The sequence below is a fragment of the Tachypleus tridentatus genome, chromosome 5 (assembly GCF_004210375.1).
Source record: "Tachypleus tridentatus isolate NWPU-2018 chromosome 5, ASM421037v1, whole genome shotgun sequence".
NCBI classification, from domain to species: Eukaryota; Metazoa; Arthropoda; class Merostomata; order Xiphosura; family Limulidae; genus Tachypleus; species Tachypleus tridentatus.
This window is the reverse complement of record NC_134829.1, coordinates 48,955,054-48,975,038: the sequence shown is the minus strand read 5'-3', so window position 1 is coordinate 48,975,038 and position 19,985 is coordinate 48,955,054. Positions and strand designations below refer to the sequence as shown.

Here is a 19,985-nt window from a genome sequence, read left to right as displayed (position 1 = left end):
TTAAGTGATCAGTAAGGATAAAAAAAATATTTTATTAAGTTCAATTTCATTCCAACCAGAAATTTCCATTATGATCTTTTAAAGATAAAAGTCAGTTGTTTGAATTTACTGATAGAGGATTTCTGGTATTGTGAATATTTTAGTTCTCTGTCCTGAGTAGTATGAATGTTTATTCAAATATCTGCTTTATACAATATATAATGGTTGTCTGGGATCTCATTTTAAGCTGAAGGTGAATCTTACTGAAATAATAATGGCACACATGTATTTAATTTGTAAACCATCTTATTTAGAAGAATGCATTAAGACAAAAGGTTTACCAAGCATCTTATTCTACTTTTTCATCAGAGATGGTTGATTAAGTAACAGTATATATATTCTCTGTAGATTTCTAAACTTCCTTTTGTACACACATACACTTACTAGTCTGTCTCGTTGGTTTGTGAAAACAGTTCAGTATGGTTAATGTTGATTTGACTTAATTGGTTAAGTTTGGACATTATATCGTAAAAGGAACATCATAACTTCATTTGGTTTAATGAATTGAATCTGGACATTACCCTGTAAAAGAAACTTTTTATTTTGATTTGGTTTAATGGGTTGAATTTGAACATTATTTTTTGAAAGGAACATCATAACTTGATTTGGTTTAATGGATCAAGTTTGAACATTATTTTTTTTTTAAATGAATATCATTCTCAAACTTAAATTGAGATAAAAACTTAACTTTCTAAACAATGCAGTGATTTACTTCAAACTTAATAAAATAGTATTTTATTAATTTTATTAATAATTTATCTTTTATGTACAGATATGTTTAGCTTATCTGTGGCAGTCTTTTACTTAAAAATTTAAATTATCAAAATTTAACTTCTGGGCCAATAGTTGTTAAATAATTATTAAAGTTTACAGTTAATTTTATATATGAGTTTATTATTAAAATTAATATTTTAAAAATCCATCTGCCATGCTTGATGTTCAAGGCCTTGTTCTGATCAGTTTAAGGGGAAAGTATAATATAAAGTATGTGATGTGTTGATATAAGTAGTGTCGAGACCACTTTTGTATTTCACCCAGACTGAGATAACCTGGTATCTGGTAAAAAGGCCTTGTCAGCACTGGATGTGGCAGCTGCAGTAGGGTTGAGACATTCCATTTTGCTTCTACTTGTACAATTTAAGTATAGAATATAATTAGGTGTACTTCTGCCTGTTTTTAGTAAGACATTTGTTTTTCTTAATTGGAAATAGGAGCTTGAAATTGTCTTCAGGATCATTCCTTTTTTTATTTTTCACTGTTGTAACTTAAGTTAGAAATAATATTAAACTCAGATGCACATAAATTAGGTTTTTGTTAGTTTCATTTTTTAAAAAATTGTAAAGAGAGAAAAAACCTCAAGCATGTAACTGTTCATATATAAGAATAACATTGCTAAATAATTAGTAAATGCATGTTAGAAAATATTTTGGATTATTAAATTAAAAGTTAGATAGTTATACTGTAAGGGAAAAAAACAAGAAGAGCTCTTTGCATTTCCACTGTGAACATCAGACCAGGTTTGTGCAAATGTTTTATATTTTGTTGCAAACTGAGTTTTAAAAGAAGCAAGTATGTGAACACACTTGAACACAGTTAGTGGTTTGAAATATTTTTTGGTTGATTTTGTGTTTCCAGTTAATAAAAACAAATACAATTAGAATGCTGAATTTTTGTATATTTCAGTTGTTGATTTTTGTGAAAACATAACTAGTCTTAATTTATAACTACAGTTGTAAGCAACTAATAATGCTTAGATGTGGCTACTTTTCACTGTTGTACAATTCTTCAGAATGTTACTGATCCTACTTTAATATTGTGAATAAGTGGCTACTATATATCATTTTTTATGACAGATAATAATAATATTCTTGTTATTAAAAGCTTGTGTATAAAATTATGGAATAAAATATTATGACCTTATCATTTTGAATGTTTTTTTTTTAAATTGAAATACTGTTGCAAAATATGTTTTTCTGTTGTTTTTTTAATTAAGGAATGATTTTTCTATTTTAGTGACCCATGGATGTATTGTAGCAACCCTAAAACTGTTTTTACCTGATGGAAAGGAAGCAAAAGCAAGGTACAGTTTTAGATGTATTGTATACTACTGTATCACAACAATTCACATTTATTTTGTTACTACTATGTAAAACATACAATGAAAAAGAATCTTTTATTTTGATTTAAACTAAGAATTGATAAATTATATCCATTAAAGAATGTTTGTAACTGTGTTTTTGTCTTGATAGCCCAACCACTGCTGTGGTTTCAACTTCACCAGGTACTACCATATCCACACAGGACCTTTACCAGTTGTCTCAGTACCTTCAGGTGTGTACTGCTTAAACAGTTTCTACTGTAAACAAGTTATTACTGAGAACATCTCTGTTGTATGTAGGTATAATGCTGTTGTTGAAATTTCTTAACATGTTTATTCTGATTTACCTTGTCAGTTAACTTGGGTGGATAATTTAAAATGTTTGAGTGCCATCGTTGTACACTAAGTGAACGTTATGATTACTGGTGTTGAGGTGATGTGCTGATTGTTCGTGCTTAGTCATGAGATTTGTTTATTAATGCTACTAATAATAGATACATAAACTAATTCAACTGTGAGATGTGTGTAAACATGTGGATATTTTTGTTATTACAACATGCACTACTTCCTAGTGTTAGGTGATTTCTAAGGATAACCAGATATGTTTGTGTGTTGTTAGCTAGGATAAATATTTTATGCAGATGTTGTTTAACATGCACTAGACCTATCAATTAAATAAAATAGGCTTAACATTCACACTTACTTTGTTTTTCTAATTGATTTCAAAATGAGAAAATAGTTTCTGCTTAAATTTAACATTTGTATCGGTTTCACCGTCCCTTTTAAATATCATATAATACTGAAGAAAGGAAAAGTTAATGATAGTTTGAAACCATATTTATATTTTTTTGAGATAATTGTAATCAAGCTGTGATATTTTCATGCTTTCTAAGCAAAGTTCTATATAACTGTTTAATATGGTGCATGTTATGAAACATCAATAAATTACATTCTTGTTTGTTTTACTTATCAGATTCATGTAATAATAACAAATTAGTCGTATTCTGTTAGTAGTTTTAACCTTCTACACAAATGATAAAGAAATACATTTGGAACACCGTGTTAAAGGTGTTGAACTTTTCCAAATACATTACATTCCCAAATATAACATGCACTGTAATCTTCATGAATTTTGTATTATTACGACAGATAATGTGCATGTTTTATTTGGAAATATCTAATATTTTTATGATATGATTGGTAACATTTGATAAAAACAACAACAACATTTGTTATACTTCATTTGGCAGAAATGTTCTATCAGGAAGTATTTGAGGTAAGTTCCCCCTCAATGTGTTTAATATATTTCCCTCTGCAGTAATGTCCTGTTACTGACTGTAGTTTCCTCTAAATATATTAAAAGATAGGTCAGCATGAAACTTGTACCTGAATGACACAAACCTGATATATCTGTTGTTTTTTTTCACCTGTTATAAGATGTGGTAAAATTCTTTAGTGATTATCAGGGCATGTAATTTATTGCAGTAGAAGATTGATTGATAGGTGTTAAGAGTAGACTTTTTCATTCTCTTTTGTTTTTCTGCTATTTGTAACCAGAATAAATTTTGCAATAATGTCACCTTGATATTCCAGAGTTAAGGCAGTGCCTTTAGTGTTGTTCTGTATGTGGGTACTGAATAAAACAAGTAGTTATCCTTGTATGCCTGTACAGTACACCAAACAACTCAGAACAATAGTCAGTATTTATACACAGAACATTCAAGAACACTTTGTAAAAATAACAGTTTGCCATTACATAAATAAATGTTTACTCAGAAACAAACACTACATAATTACAAGACTGCTTTTTTTTCATCAGCCGTATGCAGCTGGGCTCAGTCAGTTTTACTGGCCGTGGAACAGTTATGTATTTAGGAAGCTAAGTAAATCTTTGTGAGGTTTTAGAAACATTTGGTAAACTGTACAAAACAAAAACAAGTCAGTTTTTATGCAAAAAGTTAGATGTTTAATAAAAAAAATATTGCTAAAAATTTGTCTGTGAATTTACAAAGTTATTGTTGAGTTACAAGGAGTAAAAGGTGATTTTCATGAAAAGAATAAAAATACTTTTTATCATCTTGAGGTTTGCATATTTCATTTGTACAACCTTTAGAAACTTACATGAATGTCAAAAGTTCTTTTTATCTTTGGTAGAATTTTATGATGAATTTTATTTCATCTATCCTAACATTTATTGTAGCATAATTATCATTGTACAGTCAAATGAAATGTTGGAAAATATGAAACAAACTCAGTATTGTTTTTTTTTTTTTTGTTTCTTTCCTAGAATGACTACATGTGGTAACATACAGTTAAAGGTATCATTCCTTTTCAGCCTCAGCTTCAAATGTTTTATGTTTTATTAGTGTACTTTGGATCTTCTCTGATGCTAAAACAATAAAATCAAAGTGTCAGAACTCAAAGCAAATAAACAAAATGCATACTGTAAGCTTCCCTATCAACTGATTTCTTTAAAGATACTTTTATTTTTTTTATAATTTATTTTTGTTCAGAACATTAAAAATATCGGACTTAGAGGATAGTATTGCCATATAACTGTAACCTATCTAGTTTTCTAACTAAGCTAAAATTGGTTAATAAAATTATACTTCTGTTCAGAGTAACAACTTTACCTAGCGTACTTCAAGCCTTTTTTGTGAGCTACCATGTTTGTTTGCCAAAATTGAGCAAATGAACTTAAGTTTCCTATACATTACAATAAATACTCTCTCTGTTGGTTTAAAACATGTCTGTCAGTCAAGTAGATTTGAGAGAGAATAACTGTTTTGAAATTCATGTAAAGATGGAAGCTGCTTTTCGGAGTTTGACAAATTTATTGATATCTCAGCAAATTAACAAGGTAACAGTGTTTGGCGACGCAGTCGACTTGAAGGCTCAGCGCGACAGGCAACCTTCCTTTATTCCTGTTATTCTTATGTATTGAATTTAACATATGTAGTACTGGGTACAATCACTGAATATTTCAGGGACTTTTGTTCAGTCATTGCTGAGATATCATGCTTTTAGTACTGATACTGTAATTAGTTGAAGTATCAAACATATATATTCAGCACCATGCCAAACATTAAAAGTTATTCATTGCTGAAAGGGTTAAATTAGGAAAATTTTAACTAAAATCAGACCTAACTTGCTGCACCCACCTGTCACACCCTCTCTCTTGTAAATTGATAATTAGTTCTCAGTGATATTTATTAGTATTTATAACCAGTAGAAAGCTAAAGTTGTAATCTACAAGTAACGCAGGGTGTTTTCTATATGTATACTTTTCTGTTTTGCTTCCAGTTAAAACTTTATTCGTATGGGAAACACATCAATGAGCTCAGATGAATCTTCCATGTTTCTCATCACACAGCCAGAAAGCCAGAACAATTGTGATAGTTATAGGACATTATCTTATTTTTCTATGTTATTATTCTATGTTCTTATGCTGCATTATTTAATTAAATAAATGATTTAGTGGTACCAATAGTATAAAAAAGTAGGACTAAGTTTCACTGACAGTTGACAGAAAAAAGAAAACCCAGCTAAGTACTATGTTTCTTGTCATTCATGCATATTATTCATTTATTTATTTTTTTATAAAAGTAACTAAAAGGCAAAAATTACAAATTTCTTAGGTTAGATTAGGTAAAATAAAGAATAATGATAATGATCAAATGTTCACAAGACATACTCATGAGCTGCACTTTTGCCAAGTGATTTAGAAGTTGTGTGATGAGAGTGTTAGTTTGACATGGTTCAATGGGCAATAAAGCAATAGAATTTAAGTCATAATAGATCTATATTGTATGAGTTTAAAGTTATTTAGAATAAATAAATGTAGTTTTGTTAAAATTTGAAGTCAGAAAGGAAAAAAGTAATTTAGATTTATTTCATTTTTTTAGGGTGGTTACGAGGTCGGTCAAATTAGCCAACTTTGTCTAGAGTTAGGGTAAAGGAAATAAAATTCTACCATAAAAAAAATTTGAAATTTAATTGGGATGTTTTAGGGATTATGATAATGAAATTTGAGAAGTTTTCAGTGAAGAAAGGTATTTTTAATCTTAACTTGTAGATTATTTTGCACTTGGAGCAGTCTACACTTTGATTCTATATATTCACATAGAAATATTTAGTGAAAATATTCATTAAAAATTTTTACTTTTGTCTACAAAAGATTTAATGGTTATTGAAAACTTGTGAAATTTTGTGAATATATAAAAACATTGGAAACTTGCCTGAATGCTGTTGTGAGAGGATGAACTGACATTTTTTGTGGTTATTAAAGTAATATTTACCCACAAACACACACCACATAGTTACAAGGTTATCTGTTTGACAATAAGTTTCCCATTATATAAAGTTCTTATGAATGTTTGATATGAGAAACATGCATACTTATAAAAGAGAACCTTCTATGGATGAAGGTTCTTTATCAAATCTATCAAAATGGCTTTTTCCATTGCATGATTTGAAATTAATGTGAAATAAACACACTTTTTTGTTTTTTATTGCTAACATTAGTCTAATCTTTATTAACCTAAATTCCAACCATTTGCGTTTGTATGAGAAAAGAGTTGTAATTGGGTAATTCGGTGAATTTTTCTTTATTATGCACATAAATGTAAAAGATTTGAGTATTTAACTAAATTTAACTAGCATTACATATCTAACCTCTTGGTCCACCTTAATATTATAAGTTGTTGGATCTGGATTTCTTATTTCTACAAACTCCAGTTAAAATTTGATTATGAAAGTTGTCCACAGTGGCTAAAAATGTCTCTAAGAATGTATTCAACCTCAGAGCTTGGAGGCTCCCAAATCTGGCCAATAAGCATCATTCAGTCATAGTTTCAACTGTGACCTAATTATCCCTATGTGTACAGGTGGAGATCAAAGTGTGCATGCCATGACCTTCAACAGAATGCCACTCAACACTGTCATGAACTTTGTATCAGATTTATCAAATTTTCACGTTCCGTACATTGCTGATTTCAAAACAGTTCATGTCAAAATAGGAAAGTTACCAGGTGCAATATTCAGAGGTGTCGAGAAGACATATACATTTATAGGTTATACAGGTTATCCAAATGCAATTTGCACATCGCATTGTAGATAAAAGTAATTTAAATCTTCATGTGCATATTTTCTTGCACTTTAACTTGTCCGAGTTAGACTGCTTTTGACGTTTCACGGATGTTTTTGGTACAAAAGTTGTATTAACACATCTGCTGTTTTTGTAGCAGAAACTTGTACCATTTGGTAAAAGATTGTCATTTTGTAAATTATAAGCAACATCACTTCTTCACTGTGGGGTTGCACCAGTGGAGTGACCCATGCACAGTTATTTAAATAGAACTTTTCACAATTTTATAACAGTATATGACAGTTAAGAAAGTTTCTTCAGGAAATTAAGTAATTGTTTTAGGTTTAACAGGAAATTAAGTAATTGTTTTAGGTTTAACTTTGGTTTTATGTTAAATTCTGATCTGAAATCTGGAAACATTAGATTTATGAACTGTAACACTTAAACTTAATTTAAAACTCATGTTTGACATAAACTTTCCTTTTGGTCTTTATTATTTTCCTTTGACTTGAAAGTTAATACTCGGTACAATCCAGAATAGATAAAGTAGTATTGCTTGTTTAGGAAGCTCTTCATCGAGAACAGATCCTGGAAACCAAGCTGGCCACACTACAGAGAGTGGTATCAAGCTCTCAAGAGGCATCAGATAGTGGCTGGAAAGTAAGTTCAATCTTTCTTCTCTAAATACTGTTTTTAAGTTTTTATTATCCTGTGTCAGTATTGTTGACAGCTCGGGGATTTCGTAATGTGTTAATATGTATTATTACAAATGTATTTTTATTTTAGTCAAGTTGTATTCATTAGTTCTATAGCTATTATCACATTTGTAAAACAAAGGATATTTGCTTCATATTTGTTATTATTCAAAATGATTTATAATTTTTAATTTTATAGAAATAATTATCTAAAAGAATTTATTTAAATTATTGAAGTAGACAAATGTAATTGCCAAAAAGAAATGATTTTAAAAAATGTAATTATGCTGAGCTAACGACCCAAAATAATTAATTTAATTACAAAGAGTGGTTTGCTTTAAAGTATATAACTCGACAGAAATAATTATCAAACTGATTTGAATAACATTGTAATAATTATGAAGAGTGTAAGGGTTGTATCTTCATAAATTTTATGTTATTGAATGATACTGTAATAAAGACAAGAAGTATTTAATTCGACTACTCAGTACTGTGAATAATACTCAGTATCTGAATTCCAAAACAGTTACAAAGTATATTTAACATCAGTGTAAATAAAAAATATGCTTACCCTAAAAGTAATAATGTTTTAACATCTATGTAACCAGAGATATATAGCTACTCGAAAAATATTGTTTAATACATGCATTATCTAAGAAATACTGCTTAAAGAGATTTATGTATGATTTATACATTGCCTGACATTTACTGGTTAAAATAGCATTTAATATATACGCTACTGAAGATGATATACTAGATAGTAAGATTACATTTGGTATTTACACATCCAGAGACATTGTTTAATATGTATATATGATACAGTAACTAATATTTTAGAAATATTGTTTAATACATTTTTAATACATATGTACACTACTGAAGAGATATTGGGAAAAGTGATTACATGTGACCTGTGCCCTACCAGAGGCTCACTGGTCAAAGATTGTGTTTAATGTGTACACTACCAAAGAGATACTGGTTGAAGAGAAAGGATGTAACACTTGCACTATCATGGGTTTTCTGTTGTACCATGCTGATTATCAAATATGTACTGGAAGGATGTGAAACACTTGATGAATTTTATGTATTTCACTTGAAAAGTAAATGCTCTTGGTTTTTGTGCAACTAAGTGAGATTAGACAATGTGATTTCTAACAAGCTTGTATTTATCGGTTACACCACCTAAGCTATATTGACTTAAGAGTTTATATTCTGACATGTTTTACCAGGAACATACAGAATAAAAATATTGTATATAATATATGTATTATGAAAGATGTTATTTTGAAATGTGTTTTCCAAGATCTTGTTTACTTACTGAAGAGAGATTGATAACAAAGTATGCCATTTTATGTTTGTGATATTACAAATAATTAGTTAATAGGGAAATAATTCAAAATGTTATCTTCCATCATTGGTTGATCAGTATAATACATTTTTATATTTACCCTCCACAGGGGTATTGCAGGCAGGTCCATGTGTGTATGTTTTCACACAAGTATGTTAGACTAATAGATTTATATACACAAATTTTACACAATCTCTGATTCCTTTTATTTTACAGGTTTTGATTGATGAAGACAGATTGCTCAGTCGAATAGAAACACTAGAAAGTCAATTGCAGGGTGCTTCTAAAGTAAGTTCTGCTATAAGTTTATCAAATGTTCATATGTTGTGTGTTAAAGTTAAGTAATACAAATACGTACGGTAAGGAAGTCTGCTTATTGCATATCATTTGCTAAACCACATAGTTTCTCATACTCGGTATTTACAGTTAAAGAAAGTAAAAGGTTGCTTTATATTTGTAACAATAAAAGGGATTTATTACATATTTCAGGTTTTCTAAACTTATTTAAATCAATTTGTAATACTTAATTTTAAAATCATTGTTAGAATGAAATAGGTAAAAAAGATTTAATGAAAAAGACAATCTGAGATATGATTAAAGAACCCTGGCTTGAGCTAAGAACTCTTGTTGATTCTCAGCAAAATAAATATGTAAGACCCAGGTGAGTTGATTTGATACATCTGTTGTATGGTTTGTTTTATTATGTTGGGAAAAAAACAACTACTGGATTAAATGGTGGGAAACTTTATAAATCTGTTATACAGTTTTTGTTGCTTTTGTAAGTGCCCCCACTAGTACAGCGGTATGTCTCCAGATTTATAATGCTAAAATCAGGGGTTCGATTCCCCTCGGTGGGCTGAGCAGATAGCCCTTTGTGGCTTTGCTATACGAAAAACACACACACACACACACACACACACATGCTTCTGTAAGTAAAATATTTTAAAATAATTTCGTAGTGATATACTTCTTTAAATAATTTTATAGTGATATACTTTAAATAATTTCATAGTGATATACTTTAAATAATTTCGTAGTGATATACTTTAAATAATTTCGTAGTGATATACTTTAAATAATTTCGTAGTGATATACTTTAAATAATTTCGTAGTGATATACTTTAAATAATTTCGTAGTGATATACTTTAAATAATTTCGTAGTGATATACTTCTTTAAATAATTTCGTAGTGATATACTTCTTTAAATAATTTCGTAGTGATATACTTCTTTAAATAATTTCGTAGTGATATACTTCTTTAAATAATTTCGTAGTGATATACTTCTTTAAATAATTTCGTAGTGATATACTTCTTTAAGAAACGATTAAAATGTTTACAAATGTTGCAGGTTTTAGTTGCTGTTTCTATCTTTCTACATTTTTCTAAATTTTTTGTATAAAATTTTTATTTCTAAAACTACAGATTTTATCTTTGTTTCGTTTTGAAGAACAATGCATCCAGTTTCATTTCATTTACAATCACTATTATACAGTAAAAATAACAAACCAAAATTGTAATCAAACAAACTTTTTAAATTGATAGTCAGAAGTTTTTTATATGCAACAAGTGTTCAACCTAATTTATTGTCATTAATATGTAATATGTTTTCCATTCAAACAGTTAAGACCTAATGCAAACAGGGTCTAGCACAATAACCTTTTTGGTTTTGAAAAAAAAACCAAAACTTGATAGGTTGGATCCATAGTGACTTAAAAATGCATACTTTGCTTGGTTCTACAAAATATTTATTTTTATATCACACTTATATTATCAATTAAATAAAAAAGCTTTAAAATAAAACAGAACTGTAATTGTAGTGAAAATAGTTCAGTCATTTTACTTCTAGCAGCATTTCACAAAGCTATTATTACTTTGTTCCAGACCCTTTATGATTTTCCAGTGAACTGAAAGTTCTAATGGCTTTTAAACTTAAGAGAATGTCAAAGAGCTTTTATAATGCATAGATGGAATGGTAGTCTGTGACTTCTGAAAGCTAAAATTTAGCCAGTTACATCACTGTAAGAGGTGATGTAGAGAAGCAGTGATTGCTCTAAATATCAATAAAACTACATTTATATTAAGGTACAAAAGTTAATTAGCACATTTATTAAAACTATTATAACTTTCTACCTCCAAGGATGCTTTTTGTGCCATCTTATCCTCAGAAAAAAATTCAGGAAATTTTAAAACACAATTGTTTTGTTGGGAGTGTGCTGAAATCAGTCAAAAGTTAAAAAGTGGTATTTACTTTAGTTGGTGTATCGTAAATCTTTAAGTGTGAAATAATTAGGTGAAATGTTTAATTTAATAAATTTCAACTCTTAAGTATTTTATTTTTTAACTTGTAGAAAAATTAGTGTGAGCTCATTTCTGTAATTTTTTAAATGCATTGGTGCAGTTTTGCCCTAGAGGCAGACTCCACCTATCCAAGCATGAAGGAATTAAACAATAATTAAGAAAAATATATTGTAGTTATGTTACTTTTGTGTGAAGTTGTAAGTATGTATCTTACACAATTAGCAACAGTACCTAATGATGCTGAGATTAAAAATAATACTATAGGGATGTGAGCTGTCTCGTACACTATTAATATGTATGTATGTACGTATGTAACGTTTCTGAACTGTCTGATAGACACAGTATCCACATGCTTGTCCCAGATGTTTTTCTTTAAAAATTGTCTTTTATACTTTCCTGATAAATTATGTAGTTTTTAGTTATGCTTTGTCTTTGATTGTTTTCGATGATTTTTTATGTAAGGATTAGGTTGTGTTTCTGTTAAACATTACAGTATTTTAAGGTATGAAAAGCATATTTAAAATTTGTGAGTCTTGTTTTAATTTTTAAAATTTTTCATTCTTTTAATATAATACTGATTTTCTTTTCTTAAGTTTGGTAACACTTCTAGATCAAGATTTGTTAATTATACTTCCAAATTATGATACTTTGTTGCTGTTTTCAGAGTATGAAACACTTTGGTTATATATAAGGGTCTGTTTTTATGGAAAATAGCATACAAGTGAACTGTAGAATTAATCAAATTAATATCTTCTATTGCATAATATTTAATTGTTCTTTTATAAGAAGTTTTGTATATTATTAAGATTTTACTGAAAACATGTTGAAAGTATTCAAGAAAGTTGTGTTTTTATGAAAAATTTTTAGTACATCTTTATTGCAATCTAGGTCTGATTTTTGTTTGTTTTTTCTGAAGTACAAAACAACAATTTCAAAAACCTATTTCATATAAGGATATATACATCTTTATGGGTTTCATTCATGAGTTGATGTATTATAAGTATGTAATTTGTCATTAAAGTTAATTAATATTTGAACTTCTTTGACAGAACACTTCTGAAGATAAGTTAAGGGAAGAACTAATGAAACTTCAGGAAGAGAAAGATAAATATCAGAACACTGCCAAGGTAATAAACCATACTTAACTAATGACGTGATGTATAGCATTATTAAGAAACCATACTTAACTAATGGCGTGATGTATAGCATTATTAAGAAACCATACTTAACTAACGGCGTGGCATTATAGCATTATTAAGAAACCATACTTAACTAACGGCGTGATGTATAGCATTATTAAGAAACCATACTTAACTAATGACGTGATGTATAGCATTATTAAGAAACCATACTTAACTAATGACGTGATGTATAGCATTATTAAGAAACCATACTTAACTAAATGACGTGATGTATAGCATTATTAAGAAACCATACTTAACTAAATGACGTGATGTATAGCATTATTAAGAAACCATATTTAACTAAATGACGTGATATATAGTATTATTAAGAAACCATACTTAACTAAATGACGTGATGTATAGCATTATTAAGAAACCATACTTAACTAAATGACGTGATGTATAGCATTATTAAGAAACCATACTTAACTAAATGACGTGATGTATAGCATTATTAAGAAACCATATTTAACTAAATGACGTGATGTATAGCATTATTAAGAAACCATACTTAACTAAATGACGTGATGTATAGCATTATTAAGAAACCATATTTAACTAAATGACGTGATGTATAGCATTATTAAGAAACCATACTTAACTAAATGACATGATGTATAGCATTATTAAGAAACCATACTTAACTAAATGACGTGATGTATAGCATTATTAAGAAACCATACTTAACTAAATGACGTGATATATAGCATTATTAAGAAACCATACTTAACTAAATGACGTGATGTATAGCATTATTGTGGTATAGCCAGGAGCTCATAAGAGTGGTTCTACTGAAGATCTGAAATAACTATATATTATTGATAGCTGAGAATGCAAAGAATGAGGTAGTGAAACTATGAAAGTACATAGCAGCTATTCTGGACACTTGATCCAAGGTAAGGATAGAATGCTGGATACTATCCTACTCCTAATAAGGATCTTTCAAAAAAAGTTTGGGAAAATTAGTGATACACACTGAGTTCTTGGTGCATCTGGTTTACTTGTGTTATGACATTTTAGAATGTTCATTAGTGACAAAATGACAATGTAGTTAAGCAACATGTGGTTACAGAAGTATATGCACAGTTTATATGAAAATCTGACGAATTGATTGAAAGCTTTTGTATATATGTTAATATATTAATCAAATGTTATTTCAAACTTGCTTGACTTGTAATATTTAAGGTTATTTAGTGTGTGAAAAATAAAGGCTTGTTAACTCTGTTTCAGGAGTAACTGCTGTGTGTTGGGTGGTTTGAGTACGTTTAGAATAAAACTCAGTGTAGCGCGTGCAACTTAAGATGAACTGCTGCTACAGTTGTAAATACAGGAACATGAAGTTATATTACTACTTAATGTTACTAATAATAATAAGTAATAAATAATATTGTGAGATTTAAATAATGCAGCATTGGTTAATACTAGTAAGTTGGTAGTTTTGTCTTCCAAAGAGGCACTTTACCTTACGAAGCAGATTTGATCAAATTCATTAAACATCCTCCGTCCTGTCTGTAGTTCAGTTATGTATGTTACTAATAGTTAGGCCAAATCCTGCCACTTATGTGAAGTATTAGAATTGTTAAAATAGCTGAATGGAAAGGAAGTTTAGTCAAAACCTAAAACATTTTCTTACAGCTATTTTAATCAGCATAAGTGTTATCAGATTTTTAAATACTGTATACATTATAGTTACCTCTGTTATATTATTTTTTAATGTTTCATAATTAGATCTTTCATTAGGTGTCAAAGAGAGGGAGCATTTTATATGGGAAGTGAATTTAATGTATTTATTTACATCTTTTATCCTGTTTTGATAATTTCAGAAAATTAATAACTGTTCCACCACCGCCTTCCCTAACAGGCGTGTATCATTACAGATACTTTTGTCTGTCCAGGTGTTGATCTGTATATTGTATAATGTAAAAACTTTCTTTTACTTTCTTTCTTCTTGGTTTCAGTTCTCCACATTGATCTGTATATTGTGTAGTGTAAAAACTTTCTTTTACTTTCATTCTTCTTTGTTTCAGTTCTCCACGTTGATCTGTATTGTGTAGTGTAAAAACTTTCTTTTACTTTCATTCTTCTTGGTTTAAGTTCTCCACGTTGATCTGTATATTGTGTAGTGTAAAAACTTTCTTTTACTTTCATTCCTTTTGGTTTCAGTTCTCCACGTTGATCTGTATTGTATAGTGTAAAAACTTTCTTTTACTTTCATTCTTCTTGGTTTCAGTTCTCCACGTTGATCTGTATATTGTGTAGTGCAAAAACTTTCTTTTACTTTCATTCCTTTTGGTTTCAGTTCTCCACGTTGATCTGTATATTGTGTAGTGTAAAAACTTTCTTTTACTTTCATTCCTTTTTGGTTTCAGTTCTCCACGTTGATCTGTATTGTATAGTGTAAAAACTTTCTTTTACTTTCATTCCTTTTGGTTTCAGTTCTCCACATTGATCTGTATTGTGTAGTGTAAAAACTTTCTTTTACTTTCATTCTTCTTGGTTTCAGTTCTCCACGTTGATCTGTATATTGTGTAGTGCAAAAACTTTCTTTTACTTTCATTCCTTTTGGTTTCAGTTCTCCACGTTGATCTGTATATTGTGTAGTGTAAAAACTTTCTTTTACTTTCATTCCTTTTGGTTTCAGTTCTCCACGTTGATCTGTATTGTATAGTGTAAAAACTTTCTTTTACTTTCATTCCTTTTGGTTTCAGTTCTCCACGTTGATCTGTATTGTGTAGTGTAAAAACTTTCTTTTACTTTCATTCTTCTTGGTTTCAGTTCTCCACGTTGATCTGTATTGTGTAGTGTAAAAACTTTCTTTTACTTTCATTCTTCTTGGTTTTAGTTCTCCACATTGAATCTGAAGTTGAGAAATGGCAATAAGGTTCAGGTATAGCCTGGTGGTTAGAGCATTCGACTCAAAATCTGATGGTTGCTGAATGAAAGCTTGTCATGAAATGTGCTTTTCCTTTCAGTTGTGGAGGTGTTATAATGTGGTGGTTAATTCAACTATTCTTTGATAAAGCATAATCTGATATTTAATGGTTGGTGATGTTGACTAGCTGCCTTTCTTCTAGTCTCTTTCTTCAAAATATAGATAACTGGAATGGATAGTGCAAAATTCAACAAAACAAAACAATTATAACTGAAATCCACAAGTGGTTACATCACACTAAATAATCAATATAGTTTAACATTTTAAGTGAAAGAACCTAATGTACCAGTATTGTAAGTAAAGAAGTGTTTCATTTAATTAACTGGATGTCAGAATACTATACAACATCGTCCTTAATGCAGCATTAAATCCAGTGTATTTCATTTAAATTGGTACTCATTAATTATACTTTAGAAAGATTTCATAGAAAGTATATTTGTTTTTGTGATTTTTATCTCAACAATTAGAAGATTTTTTTGTATATTTTATGTTTTTAATGTTCCTCTTGCAGCAGTCTTTGTAAAATTAGAGATTTCTAAAAACAATCTTCTAAAACATTGGAATCTTTCTTTTCTGATATTTGTATATCATTCAAAAATTTCAATATAGACTAACAGTCCACGTATGCCTGCTAAACGTATAAGATTTATTTTTCAGTCTCGTGTTGTGTAAATTGTAATATTTCTGTTGAAAAGAAAGTAATTCAAACTTTATTTTTAGGAATCTTTAAGAAAAGTTCTTCAGGAGAAATTAGAAGCAGTACGAAGAGCTCAAGATTTAGAGGTACCTGTTTCATGTAACTACTTTGTTAGAAAGAGGTACCTGTTTTATGTAACTACTTTGTTAGAAAGAGGTACCTGTTTTATGTAACTACTTTGTTAGAAAGAGGTTACCTGTTTTTATGTAACTACTTTGTTAGAAAGGGGTGCCTGTTTTATGTAACTACTTTGTTAGAAAGAGGTTACCTGTTTCATGTAACTACTTTGTTAGAAAGGGTACCAGTTTCATGTAACTACTTTGTTAGAAAGAGGTACCTGTTTCATGTAACTACTTTGTTAGAAAGAGGTTACCAGTTTTATGTAACTACTTTGTTAGAAAGAGGTACCGGTTTTATGTAACTACTTTGTTAGAAAGAGGTACCTGTTTCATGTAACTACTTTGTTAGAAAGAGGTACCTGTTTTATGTAACTACTTTGTTAGAAAGAGGTACCTGTTTTTATGTAACTACTTTGTTAGAAAGGGTACCTGTTTCATGTAACTACTTTGTTAGAAAGGGTACCAGTTTCATGTAACTACTTTGTTAGAAAGAGGTACCTGTTTCATGTAACTACTTTGTTAGAAGAGGTACCAGTTTTATGTAACTACTTTGTTAGAAAGGGTTACCAGTTTTATGTAACTACTTTGTTAGAAAGAGGTACCTGTTTTATGTAACTACTTTGTTAGAAAGAGGTACCTGTTTTATGTAACTACTTTGTTAGAAAGAGGTACCTGTTTTATGTAACTACTTTGTTAGAAAGAGGTACCTGTTTCATGTAACTACTTTGTTAGAAAGAGGTACCTGTTTTATGTAACTACTTTGTTAGAAAGAGGGTACCTGTTTCATGTAACTACTTTGTTAGAAAGAGGTTACCAGTTTTATGTAACTACTTTGTTAGAAAGAGGTTACCAGTTTTATGTAACTACTTTGTTAGAAAGAGGTACCTGTTTCATGTAACTACTTTGTTAGAAAGAGGTACCTGTTTTATGTAACTACTTTGTTAGAAAGAGGTACCTGTTTTATGTAACTACTTTGTTAGAAAGAGGTACCTGTTTCATGTAACTACTTTGTTAGAAAGAGGTACCAGTTTCATGTAACTACTTTGTTAGAAAGAGGTACCTGTTTCATGTAACTACTTTGTTAGAAAGAGGTACCAGTTTTATGTAACTACTTTGTTAGAAAGAGGTACCAGTTTTATGTAACTACTTTGTTAGAAAGAGGTACCTGTTTCATGTAACTACTTTGTTAGAAAGAGGTACCTGTTTCATGTAACTACTTTGTTAGAAAGAGGTACCTGTTTTATGTAACTACTTTGTTAGAAAGAGGTACCTGTTTCATGTAACTACTTTGTTAGAAAGAGGTACCAGTTTCATGTAACTACTTTGTTAGAAAGAGGTACCTGTTTCATGTAACTACTTTGTTAGAAAGAGGTACCAGTTTTATGTAACTACTTTGTTAGAAAGAGGTACCTGTTTTATGTAACTACTTTGTTAGAAAGAGGTACCTGTTTCATGTAACTACTTTGTTAGAAAGAGGTACCTGTTTCATGTAACTACTTTGTTAGAAAGAGGTACCTGTTTTATGTAACTACTTTGTTAGAAAGAGGTACCTGTTTCATGTAACTACTTTGTTAGAAAGAGGTACCTGTTTCATGTAACTACTTTGTTAGAAAGAGGTACCTGTTTCATGTAACTACTTTGTTAGAAAGAGGTACCAGTTTCATGTAACTACTTTGTTAGAAAGAGGTACCTGTTTCATGTAACTACTTTGTTAGAAAGAGGTACCTGTTTCATGTAACTACTTTGTTAGAAAGAGGTACCTGTTTCATGTAACTACTTTGTTAGAAAGAGGTACCTGTTTTATGTAACTACTTTGTTAGAAAGAGGTACCTGTTTCATGTAACTACTTTGTTAGAAAGAGGTACCTGTTTCATGTAACTACTTTGTTAGAAAGAGGTACCTGTTTCATGTAACTACTTTGTTAGAAAGAGGTACCTGTTTCATGTAACTACTTTGTTAGAAAGAGGTACCTGTTTCATGTAACTACTTTGTTAGAAAGAGGTACCTGTTTCATGTAACTACTTTGTTAGAAAGAGGTACCTGTTTCATGTAACTACTTTGTTAGAAAGAGGTACCTGTTTCATGTAACTACTTTGTTAGAAAGAGGTACCTGTTTCATGTAACTACTTTGTTAGAAAGAGGTACCTGTTTCATGTAACTACTTTGTTAGAAAGAGGTACCTGTTTCATGTAACTACTTTGTTAGAAAGAGGTACCTGTTTCATGTAACTACTTTGTTAGAAAGAGGTACCTGTTTCATGTAACTACTTTGTTAGAAAACCTGTTTCATGTAACTACTTTGTTAGAAAAGGGTGCCTGTTTCATGTAACTACTTTGTTAGAAAGAGGTACCTGTTTCATGTAACTACTTTGTTAGAAAGGGTACCTGTTTCATGTAACTACTTTGTTAGAAAGAGGTACCTGTTTCATGTAACTACTTTGTTAGAAAGAGGTACCTGTTTCATGTAACTACTTTGTTAGAAAGAGGTACCTGTTTCATGTAACTACTTTGTTAGAAAGAGGTACCTGTTTCATGTAACTACTTTGTTAGAAAGAGGTACCTGTTTCATGTAACTACTTTGTTAGAAAGAGGTACCTGTTTCATGTAACTACTTTGTTAGAAAGAGGTACCTGTTTCATGTAACTACTTTGTTAGAAAGAGGTACCTGTTTCATGTAACTACTTTGTTAGAAAGAGGTACCTGTTTCATGTAACTACTTTGTTAGAAAGAGGTACCTGTTTCATGTAACTACTTTGTTAGAAAGAGGTACCTGTTTCATGTAACTACTTTGTTAGAAAGAGGTACCTGTTTCATGTAACTACTTTGTTAGAAAGAGGTACCTGTTTCATGTAACTACTTTGTTAGAAAGAGGTACCTGTTTCATGTAACTACTTTGTTAGAAAGAGGTACCTGTTTCATGTAACTACTTTGTTAGAAAGAGGTACCTGTTTTGTAACTACTTTGTTAACCTGTTTCTAACTACTTTGTTAGAAAAACCTGTTTCATTTAACTACTTTGTTAGAAAGAGGTACCTGTTTCATGTAACTACTTTGTTAGAAAGAGGTACCTGTTTCATGTAACTACTTTGTTAGAAAGAGGTACCTGTTTCATGTAACTACTTTGTTAGAAAGAGGTACCTGTTTCATGTAACTACTTTGTTAGAAAGGGGTACCTGTTTCATGTAACTACTTTGTTAGAAAGAGGTACCTGTTTCATGTAACTACTTTGTTAGAAAGAGGTACCTGTTAACTACATGTAACTACTTTGTTAGAAAGAGGTACCTGTTTCATGTAACTACTTTGTTAGAAAGAGGTACCTGTTTCATGTAACTACTTTGTTAGAAAGAGGTACCTGTTTCATGTAACTACTTTGTTAGAAAGAGGTACCTGTTTCATGTAACTACTTTGTTAGAAAGAGGTACCTGTTTCATGTAACTACTTTGTTAGAAAGGACCTGGTTACCTGTTTCATGTAACTACTTTGTTAGAAA

General features: G+C 29.9%; 1 protein-coding gene across 6 annotated transcripts in view; it reads left to right on the top strand.

Annotated features, from left to right (window-relative positions):
* The window catches only part of LOC143251120 (uncharacterized), a 74,582-nt gene that overhangs the window by 16,070 nt on the left and 38,527 nt on the right, over positions 1-19,985 (top strand). For all 6 annotated transcript variants that reach the window (XM_076502490.1, XM_076502487.1, XM_076502488.1 and 3 more), the window contains exons 4-9: positions 2,053-2,119; positions 2,289-2,370; positions 7,788-7,883; positions 9,483-9,554; positions 12,615-12,692; positions 16,402-16,464. In XM_076502490.1, coding sequence (XP_076358605.1) covers positions 2,053-2,119; positions 2,289-2,370; positions 7,788-7,883; positions 9,483-9,554; positions 12,615-12,692; positions 16,402-16,464 — 458 coding nt within the window. The remainder of the gene's footprint in view (positions 1-2,052; positions 2,120-2,288; positions 2,371-7,787; positions 7,884-9,482; positions 9,555-12,614; positions 12,693-16,401; positions 16,465-19,985) is intronic.